Below are 16,988 nucleotides of genomic sequence, written 5' to 3'. Positions count from 1 at the left end.
ACAACCTCTTTGTTTCAGCAGAAACTGGCCATCAAAAAACTGGTCCTTTCCTGCATCAGACAGACCCCAAAGGGGTAGGTACAGACGCCCAAGGGGCAGAGGACAGCCACAAGGTTCTTTCAGGCCTAGATAATGGCATACAACAACTCAAAGAGGTGGAGACGAAAGATCTCAACCCCTCAAGAAACAAACACAATGACTTCCCTCTTCGCCTGCCAAGCAAAATTGCCCTGGCAGCACCTTTGGGAGGAAAACTGGCTCTAGTTCCACAAAATTGGCGCATCATAACAAAGGACAAATGGGTTCTGGATATTATTACCAGAGGCTACAGATTTCATTTCCACACTTTACCACGGATGAGAGGCATGCCAAATCTGCCTCCAAACAAATGGGCAGAGGCACAAACGGAAATTTCAGCTCTCATAGATATGAAAACAATTCAAAAGGTACCTACAAAGGAGCAAGGTCAAGGTTTTTATTCAAGACTATTTCTAGTACCAAGAAAGGACAAAGCCTGGAGACCCATTTTAGACCTCTCAATTCTAAACGCATACCTGGAGGTACCCAAATTCAAAATGCTCACACTACAGCAGCTTCTTCCCATGCTGGGCAAGGAGTCTTGGCTGGTAACGTTGGACCTCAAAGAGGCATACCTGCATGTCCCTATCAGACAAGATTGCAGAAGATACCTCAGATTTTTGGCAGGTACAACGCATTATCAATTCTCTGCATTGCCGTTTGGCTTATCTGCTGCACCCAGAGTATTTACAAAATGCCTGGCATCAGTAATTGCATACTGCAGACAATGAGGAATACAAATTTATCCATATATGGATGACTGCCTGATCCAAGCGGACAGCAAGGCCATTCTATTACAGCATCTGGCATTTGTAACAAAGCTGCTAAGTTGCCTAGGGTACACAGTAAACAAAAAGAAATCCAAGCTAATACCCTCACAAGACATAATATTCCTGGGTGCCAGCTTAAATACAACGGCCCAGATGGCTTGTCTCATGCCAGAAAAACAAAAACAACTGACTCAATACTTCAAAAAGATGGCAACTTTTACCCAGCTCACTGCAAGGAAAATCCTGCAGGCATTGGGGTTCATGGCATCCTGCATTCAACTAATTCCACATGCAAAGCTGCATATGAGGAAATTACAATGGTACCTGAAAAGTGTGTGGGCTCAACACAGGCACAGCCTCGAAACAAGTATACCTCTCATTCCCTGCCTTCAAAAAGAGTTCCTATGGTGGGCTCAAGCATGTCAAATAAACAAGGGTCTTTCTTTTGTCTTACCTCCAGCAAACCAAACTATGACAACTGATTCTTCAGACTACGCATGGGGAGCACACATAGCAGGACAGTGCATACAGAGCAAATGGTCTGCAAAACAAATGCACCTACACATCAAACAAAAGGAGATGCTAGCTGTGCAAAATGCACTGACAGCCTTCAAGGACCTCTTGCATCCAGGACAACTACTAATAAGGACAGACAACACCACAGTTATGTGGTACATAAACAAACAGGGAGGAACACACTCCTACCCTTTATGCAGACAGGCAATGACCTTGTGGAACACAGCATTGACTAACCAAGTACAATTGCAAGCACAATTCCTGCCAGGAAAGGAAAACATATTGGCAGACGAATTAAGCAGAAATTTGGCAGATCCTCACGAGTGGAGACTACACCCAAAAGTATTTTCAATGATAACTCAAAGGTGAGGACGCCCAGATATAGATCTATTTGCCTCCCCCAACAATTGCCAACTACAGAAATTTTTCACAAGGACTTATCATTCCCTAGCCTGGAAAATGGACGCCCTATCATTCAGTTGGACAGCATTGGCAGTCTATGCCTTCCCACCACTACCTCTCCTGACCAAGGTATTACTGAAAGTCAGATCACAGAGACCACAAATGATCCTCATTGCTCCGGACTGGCCACGTCAGCACTGGTACCCATTACTAAGGACCTTGACTCACAGCCCTCCATGGATCTTACCTCAACTCCCACTTCTGTTGACTCAGCAAAACTTTCAGATCCTTCACAGTCAGCTCAGGACTTTAAATTTAGCTGCATGGAGAATACCTTGAATTATCAGTCAACACTTCTCTCAAAACACGTCCTGAATGTCATTTTGGAGGCCAAGAGGCCCAGCACCAGAAAAACTTACTCAGACAAATGGAAAAGATTTTGTGCATGGAACCAGGCTAAAGGCCAGAATCCTTGGATACCAAACATTCCTCAAATACTGCAATACTTAACTGAGATGCTACACAAAGGCCTTTCTTTCTCATCCATTAAGATCCATGCTTCAGCCATTTCAGCTCAATATAATACGGATCCTCCCATATTCTCACACCCTTTACTAAGGCAGTTTCTCAGAGGGGCTAAGAATATAAGACCCCCCAGAAAACCCCCAACGCCAGCTTGTGACCTCAACTTGGTTTTAGAAAAATTAACACTGCCTCCTTTCGAACCAGCCTTCTCAGCAGAACTACAATACTTGTCATGGAAAACAGCTTTGTTGCTGACTATCACCTCAGCACGCAGGGTCTCAGAACTACAGGCACTTATGGCAGTGGAACCTTTCATCATTTTCCATCAGGACAGAGTCTCTTTACGTACTAACTCCACTTTTATGCCAAAGGTAGTATCCAGTGTGGCTTTGAATCAGACCATTCATTTACACCCACCTTTTATCCAAACCCCCAGAATAAAGGAGAAAGACTCCTTCACTCTTTGGACATTCACAGACAGCTACGTTACTATTTGGATAAGACAAAGACCTTCAGAAAAACTGACCAACTCTTTGTATCCTATGCTGCAGGTTCACAAGGAAAGGCTATTTCAAAACAGACCATCTCCAAATGGATAGCACATTGTATCCGCTTTTGCTACTCGCACCATGGGAAAGCAGTGCCTGTTAATATTAGGTCCCACTCTACCAGGGCTACAGCAACCTCAGCAGGTTTTCTCAGGGGGGGTTAAACCAAGGACATTCTGGAGGCAGCTACTTGAAGTTCAGTGCACACCATTACCAAGCACTACCACCTTCCATTATACTCAAAAAACAGAGCTGGTTTTGCCACTGCAGTTCTGCAGGGCATCCTAGCTTCACCTAACCCAGTTTAGTACCAGCCCACCCATCCATAGCTTTGGGATTCAACCCAAGTGTGATGACTGCAGCAGTATAACACGATGAACATAGTACAGTTTTGTACCTACCAAAAATGTAGATGTTCGAGTGTGTATACTGCTGCAGTCCAGGTTACCCTCCCACCATCCCCTCTACATACCAGGGTGTTAGTTATAACTCCATGTACATCAGTCTATTGGATGCATGTCTATATGGTGTATTTGCTAACAGCTAGTACTATTGTTTATCCACTAAGGTATTTTTGCATAGTTATTTGTATTGCCTTCCTAGTTGGGGGCACCTGCCATCTGGGGCAAGAAAAACTGAAGAAAATGGCGTCGGCTGCCTCTTTTATCCCCCTGTCGCACTGACGTCAGGGAAGAAGCGACGACAACCGACACCGGACCAAGACTTTGGGATTCGGCTGACTGCGGGACCGCCTGACGGCAGGATAACCCAAGTGTGATGACTGCAGCAGTATATACACTCAAACATCTACATTTATGGTAGGTACAAAACTGTACTTTTCTTTTCATCCTAGATCTTTGTGACTTGCTGTATCCATACAATCTGTTTCCTCTTGGATTTCTAAGGCTATTTCCTTTGCACATTTTATGGCAAGAGCCTTCCTCCTTTAGTTAAGGCTCATTCTACTAGAGCTATGGCTTCTTCTGGTCCCTTTATCAAGGGCTTAGATACTAATTCTAATCTTGAAGCAGCTACCTGTGCATACCTTTACCAAGCCCTACAAGTTGGATGGTATCTCTAGAGCTAGGGCTGGTTTTGCTACTGCCGTTATTCTTGGTTTTTTAGGGATCTGTCTTGCTCCTTCTCCCTCCCAAGTTTCTGTTTGATCTTTGGCACTCTCCCATTTGTTAAGAATACTGCAGCAGTGAATGTAGACAAATTCTACAGTTGTGTAAAATCTTACCATAATGGTAGATGTCTTTGCCTTCACTGCTGCAGTATTTGCTCCCTTCCTCTTTCCCGCTAGTCCTTTGCCTTAATGGATGTACAGATTACCTCCTGGGTTGCTTGGACTGGTGTTCCTACTGAGGTAATCAGTTCTGATTATGGTAGGCCTGAATGTCACCTTCATGCCCTATGCTACGCAATGAGGGTTTGGGTGATGTTTGGTGTACCTTAAAGGAACAGTGGTCTTTGATAGACTGGCCCGGACCCTGGCCTTCCACTGCAGGGAGTCTCATCTTCTTTTTCTTTCGACTGTTCCCATTAGGGGTCACCACAGCAGATCATCTGTTTCCATTTCTTCCTGTACTCTGCATCTTGCTCTGTCACACCAACCACTTGCATGTCCTCTCTCACCACATCCATAAACCTTATCTTAGACCTTCCTCTTTCACTCTTACCCGGTAGCTTCATCCTTGGCGTCCTTTTTCCAGTATACCCAGCATCCCTCTTCAGCACATGCCCAAACCAACGCAACCTCTCCTCTCTGGCTTTGTCTCGAAAACCTTCCAACCTGGACTGACCCTCTAATATACTTATTCCTAATCCTGTCTACCCTCGTCACACCCTGTGCAAATCTTAACATCTTTAACTCTGCGACATTCAGCTCTGACTCCTGCCTTTTTGTCAATGCCACTGTCTCCAACCCATATAACATAGCTGGTCTCACTACCCTCTTGTAGACCTTCCCTTTCACTCTTACTGGTACTTGTCTGTCACAAATCACTCCTGACACACTTCTCCACGCACTCCGCCCTGCACTACAGGGAATCTCGTATGTTAAGAATACATCAGCAGAGAAGGCAAGGACATCTACCATTACTGTAAAATTTGACACAACTGTACTTTTATCTGCCACACCCCCTGGGCTATCTACTGCACAAAGTGTTCAGCTCCAGTTGTAGCTCATTGCAGGATACAGGGTACCCGCATTTTTCCATATTTAGACAACTTGCTTTTCTTTGCATAGATTTTTTCCTTCAAAGTGTCAGGAATCTCTCACTTCGGTTAGAGATCTTACATAAGCTGGAATTCCGAGAGAACATTTAAAAGTCTTTTGATTCCCTTAAACAGGATTGTATTATTGGGGTGTCAACTAAGACGCATCCATTCAAAGAGCTTATCTTCCACAGAAAAAAATAGATTTATATCTATATTTGTTCTAAGGTTTTCCTCTCAGATTTTAGCCACTCAGAGGGAATACCTTAGGATTTTGGATCACCCCTGGCAAGACTCTACATGAGAAAGATACAGTGGTATCTAAAGTCTCTTTGGTCCCAGCAGCAACATCATTTGCCTTTTCAAATCCCATTGCTGGGTTTGTCAGAAGAGAAATCACTTGGATACAGCAAATATCCCTAAATCTGTGACTCCTCTTCTCCCTTTCTGTTCCAAACTAGTCTGTCACCACAGATGCCTCGTACTTTGCATACTCGGTGGCTCTGATCAAAAATCTACCAAAACAGCAGAGGCCACCAAAGCAGACACCCAAACAACCACCACCTCAGAACACAACACCTGCAACACATAGACCTCACAGTCAGAGTGTCAAACAGTCACAGCCCTTAAGGCCAAACACAATGCCAGACACACTAGTCATTGGTGACTCCATAGTCAGACACACTGACGTCCCGCTCACCAGACTGAGTAAGGAGAAGGTCACAGTAAGCTGCCTGTCGGGCGCTAGAATCTGCCACATAACGCAAGCACTCAGGTCTCTCAACAGCAGGTACAAATACGACTCAGTCATTGTCCACGCTGGTGTAAACGACCTGAGACGTACCTCCTTGGACTACATGAAAAGAGACATTGAGGAGCTCTCTGATTATGTAGTCCAGGCAGGTATGACCCTGACCTTGAGCAGTATCCTACCTTCACCAAGAATGATGCCACAATACAGAGATAAGATTATCAGCTTTAACAATTGGCTTAAACTCTGGTGTCATTCAAAGGGGATCCAATGTCTGTCTGCCTGGGATGACATGCTGGACAAGCCACGCTGCCGCAAGGGACGGCTTGCACCTGTCACCCCTGGGATTCCGGATATTGGCAAAGGCTCTTGCCACCCCTATAGTGCCTTTTTTAGGCAAGGCTCAAATTCTAAACCTACCACCCTAGAACACAAAAAAGGAAAAAAACTAAGGGTAATGCTGCTCAATGCCAGAAGTCTAAATCTCAAAATGCACGCACTCGAGGCCCTTCTCAGTATGGAGAACATTGATGTCTGTGCAGTGACAGAAACCTGCTTCAAGCCTCCTGAGAGCACCCCAGCACTATCAGGTTTTACCTCTTATCATGCGTTCCGGCCCCAAAATCCGGACAATACCAAGAAAGGAGGGGGGGTATCCATATTCATCAAAGACACCCACACCTCAAGACTGGTGGCAACGCATGATGCATCGGAGACCATCCAGGTGCAATTAACCATAGGCAAGACTGCTCTGCAAATTGTAGCATGTTACAGGCCACCCTCACAAACTCAGGAACCTCACATGGCCTTCCTGAAAACACTAGAGGGGATAAATGTATCACCAAACACCATCATACTAGGTGACTTCAATTACCCTAATATAGACTGGGAACACTACTCAAGCCCAAACACCCTAGCCCAAAAGTTCCTGGAATTCATAAACTCAAATGCCATGGAACAACTAGTCACCATCCCCACAAGAGGAGAAAACATACTTGATCTCATCATCACGAACATGGGAGCACAATGTTCAACACCGAAGTATACCCCTCACTGGTGAGATCAGATCACAAACTAATCTCGCTGGAGGTCCTCATCCCACCCCCACCTGAAATAAAAAAGACCACAGTAAAGAACTTCCCGAAAGCCGACTTCACACTTCTAAAGACTAGTGTGGTCTCCTTTAAGGCCCCCGAGCAGGCGGAAAACAGTACTCAAGCCGCTGAATCACTTACAAATGCCTTCTACCAGCACCTGCAGGGCTGCATGGATAAGGCAATCCCAAGCAAAACAAAGACTCTTTGTACCAAAGGCAAGCGTCCACTCTGGTGGACCCCAGCCATAAACAAACTCTACAACAAAAGGAGGAAGCTACTACAAGATAGAGCAAAATCCTTAAAAGGTAAGACACCCTTGATCACTATAAGTAAAAAACTAAGAGCTCTCATAAAGTCATCCAAAGCAAATTTTGAGAGAAAAATAGCTAAAGACTCAAAAGACAATCATAAGGCCTTCTTTAGCTATGTTAGAAACCTGGGAGGAAACTCCCAGATATGCTCAGAACTAGTTCAAAATGATGTGAAGATTACTGATCCTACAGACATTGCCAACATACTGGCCGACAGGTTCAGTGCAAACTCCCAAAAGGAGAGATATCTATACCAAGCGATTGCAGCCCCCCAAACATCTCCAACGCCCAAGTGAGAACTGCTCTCTCCAAAGCAAAAAAACACAGCATCCATGGGACCTGATGGTGTCCCCGGCTGTGTGCTCCACGAACTCAACGAGGAATTAAACCCACAGCTAGGACAGCTGTTTAATCATAGTCTTACCTCTGGATACTTACCCAGGGAGTGGCGCACTGCAACTGTGGTCCCACTTCACAAAGGCGGTGCCTCCACCGACCCTGGAAATTACCGGCTCATTAGCTTGACAAGCCTTATCTGCAAAGCCATGGAGAGGATCATAATGGACCTCATAAATAAAGACATAGGGAATTTGCAGACTTTGGATCCATCCCAGTTTTGCTTTGTCAAAGGCAGATCATGCCTTCTAAACTTGGTTGACTTTTTCGAAACAGTCACCAAAGCCATTGATGAGGGAAAGGCAGTCCATACAGCCTACCTCGATCTGGCGAAGGCCTTGATACAATACCCCACTCGGGTATCATTGAAAAACTCATCAGCTTAAATGTTAACCCATACATCACAAGATGGGTTGCAAACTGGCTGAGTGACAGAACCCACAGGGTCAGAGTTGCTGGCGCCATGTCAGACTCAAAGCCTGTCACAAGTGGTGTACCACAGGGCTCAGTCCTGGGCCCACTCTTGTTTGGCATCTACTTTTCCAGTACAAGCAAACACAGGAGGGTTATGGCTGACAAAGTTTGCAGATGACTGCAAACTGGGCCATAGTAGAAAACACATCTGACACAGATATCCTTCAGAAGGGTCTCACAGAAACGGATAACTGGTGCCAGAGCCATGGCCTAAAGTTAAATGCCAAAAAATGCATAGTCATACCCTTCGGGAAAAACAAGGTTACCCCTAGCTACCAAATAGGTGGCAATCCACTGAGCACAGAAGAAGTTATCAGGGACCTGGGGACCCAGGTTGATAGTAGTCTGTCATTCGACACCCATGTAGCTAAAGTAGTTAGGAAGACCTTCTACATTGCCCACCTTATCATGAAGGGATTCTCATCTAGATCAAGGGAGGTCATAGTCTCCCTATACCCATCACTCATCATACCAATGATTGAGTACAATGCCCCATTCGGAATGTATCTGACCCGACACTTGCAGCAGCTGGAGAGGCCACAAAAGTTCCTCACCAAAAGGATAAAGGGTCTCAAACATCTGTCCTATGCTGCCCAACTGAAAGAACTCCAGCTCTATTCAGTCGCTTACCGCTTGCTCAGAGGTGACCTTTGCCTAACATACAAAAGGTAAGTAGAAGGAACAATCTGTGTCAAAACAGACCATTTCCAAGTGGTTGTCTAAGGCTGTTACCTTTTGTTATACTCACCATAATAAAACTGGTCCAGGCAGTGTTAAGGCCCACTCTACCAGGACCTTGGCTTCATCTCTGGCTTTTCAGAAAAGGTTGGATTCAAGAAGTATTTTAGAAGCAGCAACTTGGTCCTCTATACATGCTTTAACAAAGCACTAAAAGCTTGGCTTGATTCCTTCTCTAGGGCTATGTCAGGCTGTGCTAGGACTATTCTTCAGGAGCTCCTGGACTCTTCTACTTCCACCTCCCAAATGTAAACTAGGGTAATATACTCCTGTAGCTAAGGCTACTGCATCAGTAATCAATATGATGAACACCGTACAGCTGTAAAGTAAACTTAATATCAGTTGATGTTCGAATAATCACTGCTGTAGTAGCTGCTGCCTCTCTCCACCCCCCTTCCTTTCTGGTGTGTTTATGTTAGGGTGTGGACATTTGTTTGTTGATCCTAATATTGTCCTTTCAGGGCTCTGCCTCCCTTTCTCTGTTGACATTAAAGCTCTGATGGGTTTGGCACCCAAACCTGTCTCTCTGGTCGGCTCAGCTTGAGCTGACTGATTTATCTGGGTGCATGGATGATGCCCTGAAAGTTTGGAAGCTGGCCAGCTGTTCTATCCTATGCAGGATATAACCCATATAGCTAAGGCTACTACAGTGATCATTCGAATATCTACTGATATAGTAAGTTTACTTGCACAACTGTACTTTCACTTATCTAGTTTACAAAGTAATAAACCTTGTTTTAACAGCATTTTGTTTGTAATGGTTATATAATGCCATATAGTTTTGGTGATGCATTTGTTCCATGCTCAGTATGAAAATTGAGAATGTCTGCTTACAGTGTTCATTGAGTACAGATTGTTTGATACCTTCTACGAGTTTCTTGCTTGTGGTTGGATCTTTGGTATCAGAACCTCATCCTTATAGCATTGATTGTCAGCAATTCACCTGTGGAACTCCATTTTGTTACCAGTTGTAGGATGTGGAGCATGAATGTGCCTTTGTACAACCATGGTAGGTCATCAAATTATTTATTGTTTTGATGAGATGAAGAAAGTAGACAGGAGTATAAGGAGATGAGGTGCATAGCAAAGGGAGAGGTGGCTAAAGGATAAGGCATATGAAGAGTTGTGTGAAAGGTTGGACACTAAGGAGGGAGAAAAGGACCTGTACCGAATGGCTAGACAGAGGGACCGAGTTAGAAAAGAAGTTCAACAGGTAAAGGTGATAAAGGATAATCAGGGAAACATACTCACAAGCAAGGAGAATATGTTGAGATGATGGAAAGAGTACTTTGAGGGGTTGATGAATGAAGAGAATGAGAGGGAGAGAAGGTTGGATGATGTGGGGATAGTGAATCATGAAGTACAATGGATTAGCAAGGAGGAAGTAAGGATAGCTATGAAGAGGATGAAGAATGGAAAGGCTGTTGGTCCAAATGACATACCTGTGGAAGCATGGAGGTGTTTAGGTGAAATGGTAGTGGAGTTTTTAACCAGATTGTTTAATGAAATCATGGAAAGAGAGAGGATGCCTGAGGAATGGAGAAAAAGTTTTTTTGGTACCGATTTTTAAGAATAAGGGTGATGTGCAGAGCTATAGTAACTACATAGGGATTAAATTGATCAGTCACAGCATGAAGTTATGGGAAAGAGTAGTGGAAGCTAGGTTAAGAAGGGACGTGATGATTAGTGATCAGCAGTATTGTTTCATGCCGGGAAAGTGCACTACAGATGCAATGTTTGCTCTGAGAGTGTTGATGGAGAAGTACAGAGAATGTCAGAAGGAGTTGCATTGTGCTTTTGTAGACTTAGAGAAAGCATATGACAGGGTGCCTAGAGAGGAGTTGTGGTATTGTATGAGGAAGTCAGGAGTGTCAGAGAAGTATGTAAGAGTGGTGCAGGATATGTATGAGGGTAGTGTGACAGCGGTGAGGTCTGCAGTGGGAGTGACGGATGCGTTTAAGGTGGAGGTGGGGTTACATCAAGGATCCGCTCTGAGCCCTTTCTTATTTGCACTGGTGATGGACAGATTGACAGACTAGATCAGACAGGAGTCCTCGTGGACTATGATGTTTGCAGATGACATTGTGATCTGTAGTGAGAGTAGGGAACAGGTGGAGGAGACCCTGGAGAGATGGAGATATGCTCTAGAGAGAAGAGGAATGAAGGTCAGCAGGACTAAGACAGAATATGTGTGTGTGAATGAGATGGAGGATAGAGGAATGGTGAGGATGCAAGGAGTAAAGGTGGATGAGTTTAAATACTTGGGATCAATAGTTCAGAGTAACGGTGAGTGTGGAAGAGAGGTGAAGAAAAGAGTACAGGCAGGATGGAGTGGGTGGAGAAGAGTGCCAGGAGTGATTTGTGACAGACGAGTACCAGTAAGAGTGAAAGGGAAGGTTTACAAGAGGGTAGTGAGACCAGCTATGTTATATGGGTTGGAGACAGTGGCATTGACAAAAAGGTAGGAGTTTGAGCTGGATGTTACAAAATTAAAGATGTTAAGATTTGCACTGGGTGTGACGAGGATGGACAGGATTAGGAATAAGTATATTAGAGGGTCAGCCCAGGTTGGAAGGTTTGGAGACAAAGCCAGAGAGGCACGGTTATGTTGGCTTGGACATGTGCTGAGGAGGGATGCTGAGTATATTGGGAAAAAGATGCTAAGGATGAAGCTACCAGGTAACACAAAAAGAGGAAGGCCTAAGATAAGTTTTATGGATGTGGTGAGAGAGGACATGCAGGTGGTTGGTGTGACAGAGCAAGATGCAGAGGACAGGAAGAAATGGAAACAGATGATCTGCTGTGGCGACCCCATAACGGGAACTGCCGAAAGAAGAAGATGATGATTGCAGTTAGGAGTGCAATCTTAAATATAATTGCATGACTCAAGTTTAAGAATACCACTGTTACTAATGAACATTGCTTACTTCTGTCTCATCTCTTTAAACTGTGTACTTGCCATTTAAACATTTACATTTCTGCTGCATGTTTTTCATCTTTGGTTCTATTTCACATGTAGGCTTAATCGCATCCATACATCTTAAATTATTATAACTGACTCTAGTTATCAGATGACCACTAGAGATGTTGTACATTTATAACTTAGAGTGGTAATGTTGTAGACTAATATGCTTAGAACTGGTTTAATTTGGTACTCAAGTTCACTCTTTAACAAAAACAGAGCAAACAAAACTACCTAAATGAACAGAAAACAGCTGATTTCTGAAAAGTTTAATAACTTTCCTAGTGATTTTTTTTTTACTTGGAGTTCAATTAGGAGGTACAGAAGTTTCAGGGATTAACTGCCCACTTAGTTTTGACAGCGTGACCTTTGCTAAATAGCAATTTAATGTAATGAACCACATCTGTTTAGAATATTGATATGAAAATGTAATAATATTTTGTAAGTAAAATTAAACATTCATAAGTGTGATTCTTCTTATAATGTTATTCAGTTGGCCTGGGCCTCATGTACCCAGTTATTGAACAGCAAACTCAAACAATATAAAAACTGCTATAGGATCCTCCATATTCTGCCTTGTATACATGTTCCCAACACTTGCAGCAGAGGCAGCTTGTATTGTCTTTGGAACATGGTACTTGGAGATTAAAGCTAATGAGGAGCAGGAGAATGGGCATCTTGTCTCGCCTTTGTCCTTGATTTATTTTTGTTTTCTGTGATGGCATGCAGAAAGGCTTCAGTGAGTGGCTGCATAGTAGGCACGTCTGGGCTGCATGACTTCCTGTTATGGCTTTGTATGTTTACTGAAAAGACAGCAATGTTCATCAACCTCTTCTGTGCTTTAAGAAACCAATCAAACAAGATGGACTTCATCCCTTTTCTGGTCATTATGTATTCAGTGAGAAGAATGTTTCTATCATTGTCACATTAATGGATTGGGCAATGTATTCACTGTATTGATTGACTGCTACTTAAGTGTTTGATAGTATGCAAGTATTTATATTACTTTATTTTATTTTATTTGCATTAGCTCTGCCTGGGTGTTGCAGTGAACGTTTCTTATGAATTGAAACAGAATGTTCTTTACATAGACTCCTCAGGTGGCTTCACTGCTTCTCGTCTTCTTCAGATGGTTAAGTCCAGGACAGATTGTATAGAGGACCAGGTAAATCGTTTCACAAATTTATTTTCCAGAGGTGCTGTTATTGATCAAGCCTCTTTTTCCAACTCTGATTAGTTAGTAGATAAATGTCCCTCTTGTGTTAGAGCAGAAGGAAAATGCATGCTAGTCAGACAGATTTTTGCATTTCCTTTGTCTTCTTGTAGTCTTTTTTTTTATAAGCAGAAATTGAGTTTGGGATTTCTGTAGCACAGTTTAGCTTAAAATGTTTCTCAAAGAATAGAGTTAAAATACAAGAGCTGTAGGGAGATGTATTCTTACATTTAGTTTCTAAACATTCTTTAGAAATGCACACTGCAAATCCAGAAAGGGATAATGTTTGCTGTTCTGCTTACTTTGTTATTATAATCTCTTGATATCTTTAATCTAGAAAGCCAAAAAATGATTAGAAGAGAGCTTTGACAGTATGTGAATGTTTCTATGTAAGTGATTGTTCAAAAAACAGCACAAAAGATGACGCAGGAAATGCAAAACCTGAGACACTGATATTTGAAAGTTTTTTACCTTAGGATGTAAAAAATTATCTAACTCATTCTTATGTTTCCGAAAGCACTGCTATATGTAGAAGAGGACAGCATGTGAGTTTTCATTCTATTCTGTCTGTTGTTGATTTTCTAGAAGTACAGAATTAATGTTCAGTACTGTATGGTGGTGTCTTTTCTTCCAGTCTTTTTTTGACTGTTTTGAAGAACTGGATGATGTTCATCATGTTTCACTGTTGCAGTCATTACACTTGGGTTATCCTGCTGGCAGGCTACCCGCAGTCGGCCTGAATTCCAAAGTCCTGGTCCGGCATCGGTTGCTGTCGCCTCTTCCCTGACATCAGTGCGCCAGGGGTATACAAGATGCAGTCAACGCCATTTTCTTCAGTCTTTCTTGCCGCTCAGTGCCCGAAGCAAAAGCAGTTCGCAAGTGCCGGTCGACCGACTCCTGAGATTTTTGAAATTGAATTTCAGATCTGAAGTCTTCAATAAAGCTAAGTACCCCATTGGGGAAACTTTTTCTTGCTCCATACCGATGTCAGTAAAAGTTAACAATTGTATTTCTTGTGGGAAGCAAATACCTCATAAAGATTTTCATTCTTACTGTATTCCTTTCCTAAGCCCTGACCACGACGTTGCTAGTTGTCGGTTTTGTGCTAGATTCAACCAACGCACTATTAAACGTCAGTTCGATTTTGCTTTGCATTACTTTGGCCGAAGGTTTAACTATATAATGGTGTCGGAACAACCGACGACTGGAGTTCATAAAAAGCGCAAGGACAAAGAAAAGGACAGGCATCCGAGGTCCAAAACCGACGACAAAGCCTCTTCTAGGCCAGTTGCCGGTTCTCAGTGAGGCGCCTTCGCAGCCCCTGACACCCGCTACCTCAGAGCCACAGGCCACCTCCGACTCCCACGTGGAGACAACTAGGCCTCTGGAAACTCAAGGTATTGGGCCTAAGGAAACTACTCCCTCAGATGGGTCCAAAGCCGCTGAGCAGGCATCAGCTTCTGAGGGTGTTTTCAGACCTACACAGCTTACTATCAAGACCACTTCAGCAGCCAAGGCAAAGTCTAAAACACTTTTAAAGACAAAGAAACAAGTACAGCATTCTCCTGGACAGTCATCCATGCCAAAGAAACAGATGCTTAAAATGGCCGAGGACGTAATTACTTTGATCAGGGGTTCCAATCCCCCTCCTGATAAAAGGCCTAGGCAAGACACTGACTATGACTCCTCTGACCAGGTTTCTATTTCTTCTGATTCCTCTTCAGAACAGGAATATTCTCTTCTTCCCTATGAGGACTCTGACGCTGAAGAATCTATCTCTTCAGCCTCTCCTCCTGAGGACTACTCTGTTGGGGAAACCCTGCACACCATGAGGGAGCATTTCCATTGGGAGAGCCAGGATTATTCAGAATCCAAGAAAAGGCTCAGAGACTTTCTTTTATTGCCTCAGCACAGGCCTCTTGCTATCCCCCTTGTACTAGATATTGTTGATGATGTATTTTCTGAATCCAGTTTGTCTCCTGATTCTTTACCCCCTGCACCAGTTAAGCCAGATAGGTACTACAGGGTTCCAGACTCTCATAAATTTCTTTATAAAAACCCTACTGCTGACCCAGAAACAATTTCTCAGGGTCCCAAAGGGGTCAGAGATGGGGGAAAATGTTTACACCTCTGCTACTTTAGCTGTAAGGGCTTTAAACTGCCAGTTTCACATGCTTAAATATCAACAATACCTAATGTCTTTGCTAAAACAGAAAATGCTTACAAGCTCTGAATGTCCTGAAAACAAGGAAATGCAGGATTTATTGCATGCAGCTGAACAAGTGGGAAAGCATACTTTGCAATGTGGTTTTGATTCATTAGAGGCTTCTTGCAGAGCCGCAGTTACAGGTTCGGTCATTTGACGGCATGCTTGGTTAAGAGAAGAGAGTTTACCTGATCATGTTAAAGCAAAATTATTGGATGCTCCATTGCAGCATGATACTTTGTTTGGTGTTAAGGCAGAAGAGGTGTTAAAGAAAATGGAGGATAAAGCAAAATCAATGCAGACAGTAAAGGATTTCTTACAGGTTCAGCCACCCAGATTTAGCAGGAACTGGCCTTCTAAAAATTGGTCCTTACCAGTGTCAAGACAGGCCACAAAGAGGCAGATACAGACGCCCAAGAGGCAGGTCTCAAGCCCCAAGGCTCATACAGACCTAAACAATGGGGTGCTTCAGCCCCCAAAGGTGGAGAAGACAAATCACAACCTTATAGGAAACAGTCCCAATGACTTTCCTCTACCAATGCCAAGCACCTACCTTTTGGCAGCACCCTTAGGGGGAAAACTAGCACCTTTCTCACAAAATTGGCACATGATCACCCAGGACAAATAGGTACTGAATATTGTTTCTCAGGGTTACAGGTTCCACTTTCACACCCTACCAAGGCCAAAGGGTATGCTAGACCTGCCACACAATTAATGGGTAGAGGCACAAAAACAAATTTCTGCTCTCATGGACATGAGGGCTATTCAAAAAGTACCACAGCAAGAGCAGGGGCAAGGATTTTATCAAGACTTTTCTTGGTACCCAGAAAGGACAAAGCCTGGATACCAATACTGGACCTGTCTACTCTAAATACTTTCCTGGACGTTCCAAATTTCAAAATGTTGACACTGCAGCAACTTCTACCCATGCTGGGCAAGAAGGCTTGGTTAGTTACTTTGGACCTCAAAAAAGGCATACCTGCATGTCCCAATCAGACAATCTTGCAGAAGATGCTTCAGATTCATAGCTGGCTCAATGCATTACCAATTCTCTGCACTGCTCTTTGGCTTATCTACTGCGCCTAGGGTCCTCACAAAATGCCTGGCACCAGTAATTGCATTTTGCAGACAAAAAGGAATTCAAATATATCCCTACTTGGACGACTGCCTTATTCAAGCAGAGAGCAAGGACATTCTACTAAAGCATCTGGCGCTTGTAAAAAGATTACTAATTTGCCTAGGGTACGCAGTAAACAAAAAGAAATCAAAACTAGTGCCCTCTCAAGAGAATATTCCTGGGTGCAAGCTTAAATACAACTACCCAGATGGCTTATCTCACTCCAAACAAACAAAGGCAACTGACTCATTACTTTCAAATGATGGCAACAAAGACCCAGTAACCTACAAGAAAAATTCTGCAGGCTTTGGGCTTCATGGCATCCTGCATCCTGCTAATTCCATATGCAAGACTGCACATGAGGAAGCTACAGTGGTATCTAAAAAGTGTTTGGACTCAACATTGCCACAGACTGGAAACAATAATAACTCTCATTCCCTGCCTGCAACAAGAGTTTCGATGGTGGGCACTGGCCTGTCACCACAACAAGGGACAGCCTTTCACTTTACCCACAGCCAGACAGACACTAACAACAGATGCATTGGATTATGCCTGGGGGGCACACATGGCGGGAAAATGTATTCAAGGCACGTGGCCCGCAGACCAAATGCATCTTCATATCAATCAAAAAGAGATGCTAGCTGTACAGAATGCCCTGACAGCC

General features: G+C 43.5%; 1 protein-coding gene across 2 annotated transcripts in view; it reads left to right on the top strand.

The window, feature by feature from the left end:
• The window catches only part of RAD51D (RAD51 paralog D), a 332,412-nt gene that overhangs the window by 134,120 nt on the left and 181,304 nt on the right, over positions 1-16,988 (top strand). For both annotated transcript variants that reach the window (XM_044054143.1, XM_044054142.1), the window contains exon 5: positions 12,819-12,953. In XM_044054143.1, coding sequence (XP_043910078.1) covers positions 12,819-12,953 — 135 coding nt within the window. The remainder of the gene's footprint in view (positions 1-12,818; positions 12,954-16,988) is intronic.

Source organism: Protopterus annectens, chromosome 13.part0 (genome assembly GCF_019279795.1).
Source record: "Protopterus annectens isolate FY-2018-M chromosome 13.part0, PAN1.0, whole genome shotgun sequence".
Taxonomy (NCBI): domain Eukaryota; kingdom Metazoa; phylum Chordata; order Ceratodontiformes; family Protopteridae; genus Protopterus; species Protopterus annectens.
Note: the sequence above shows the minus strand (reverse complement) of the source record. Positions and strands in the feature narration are given on the sequence as shown.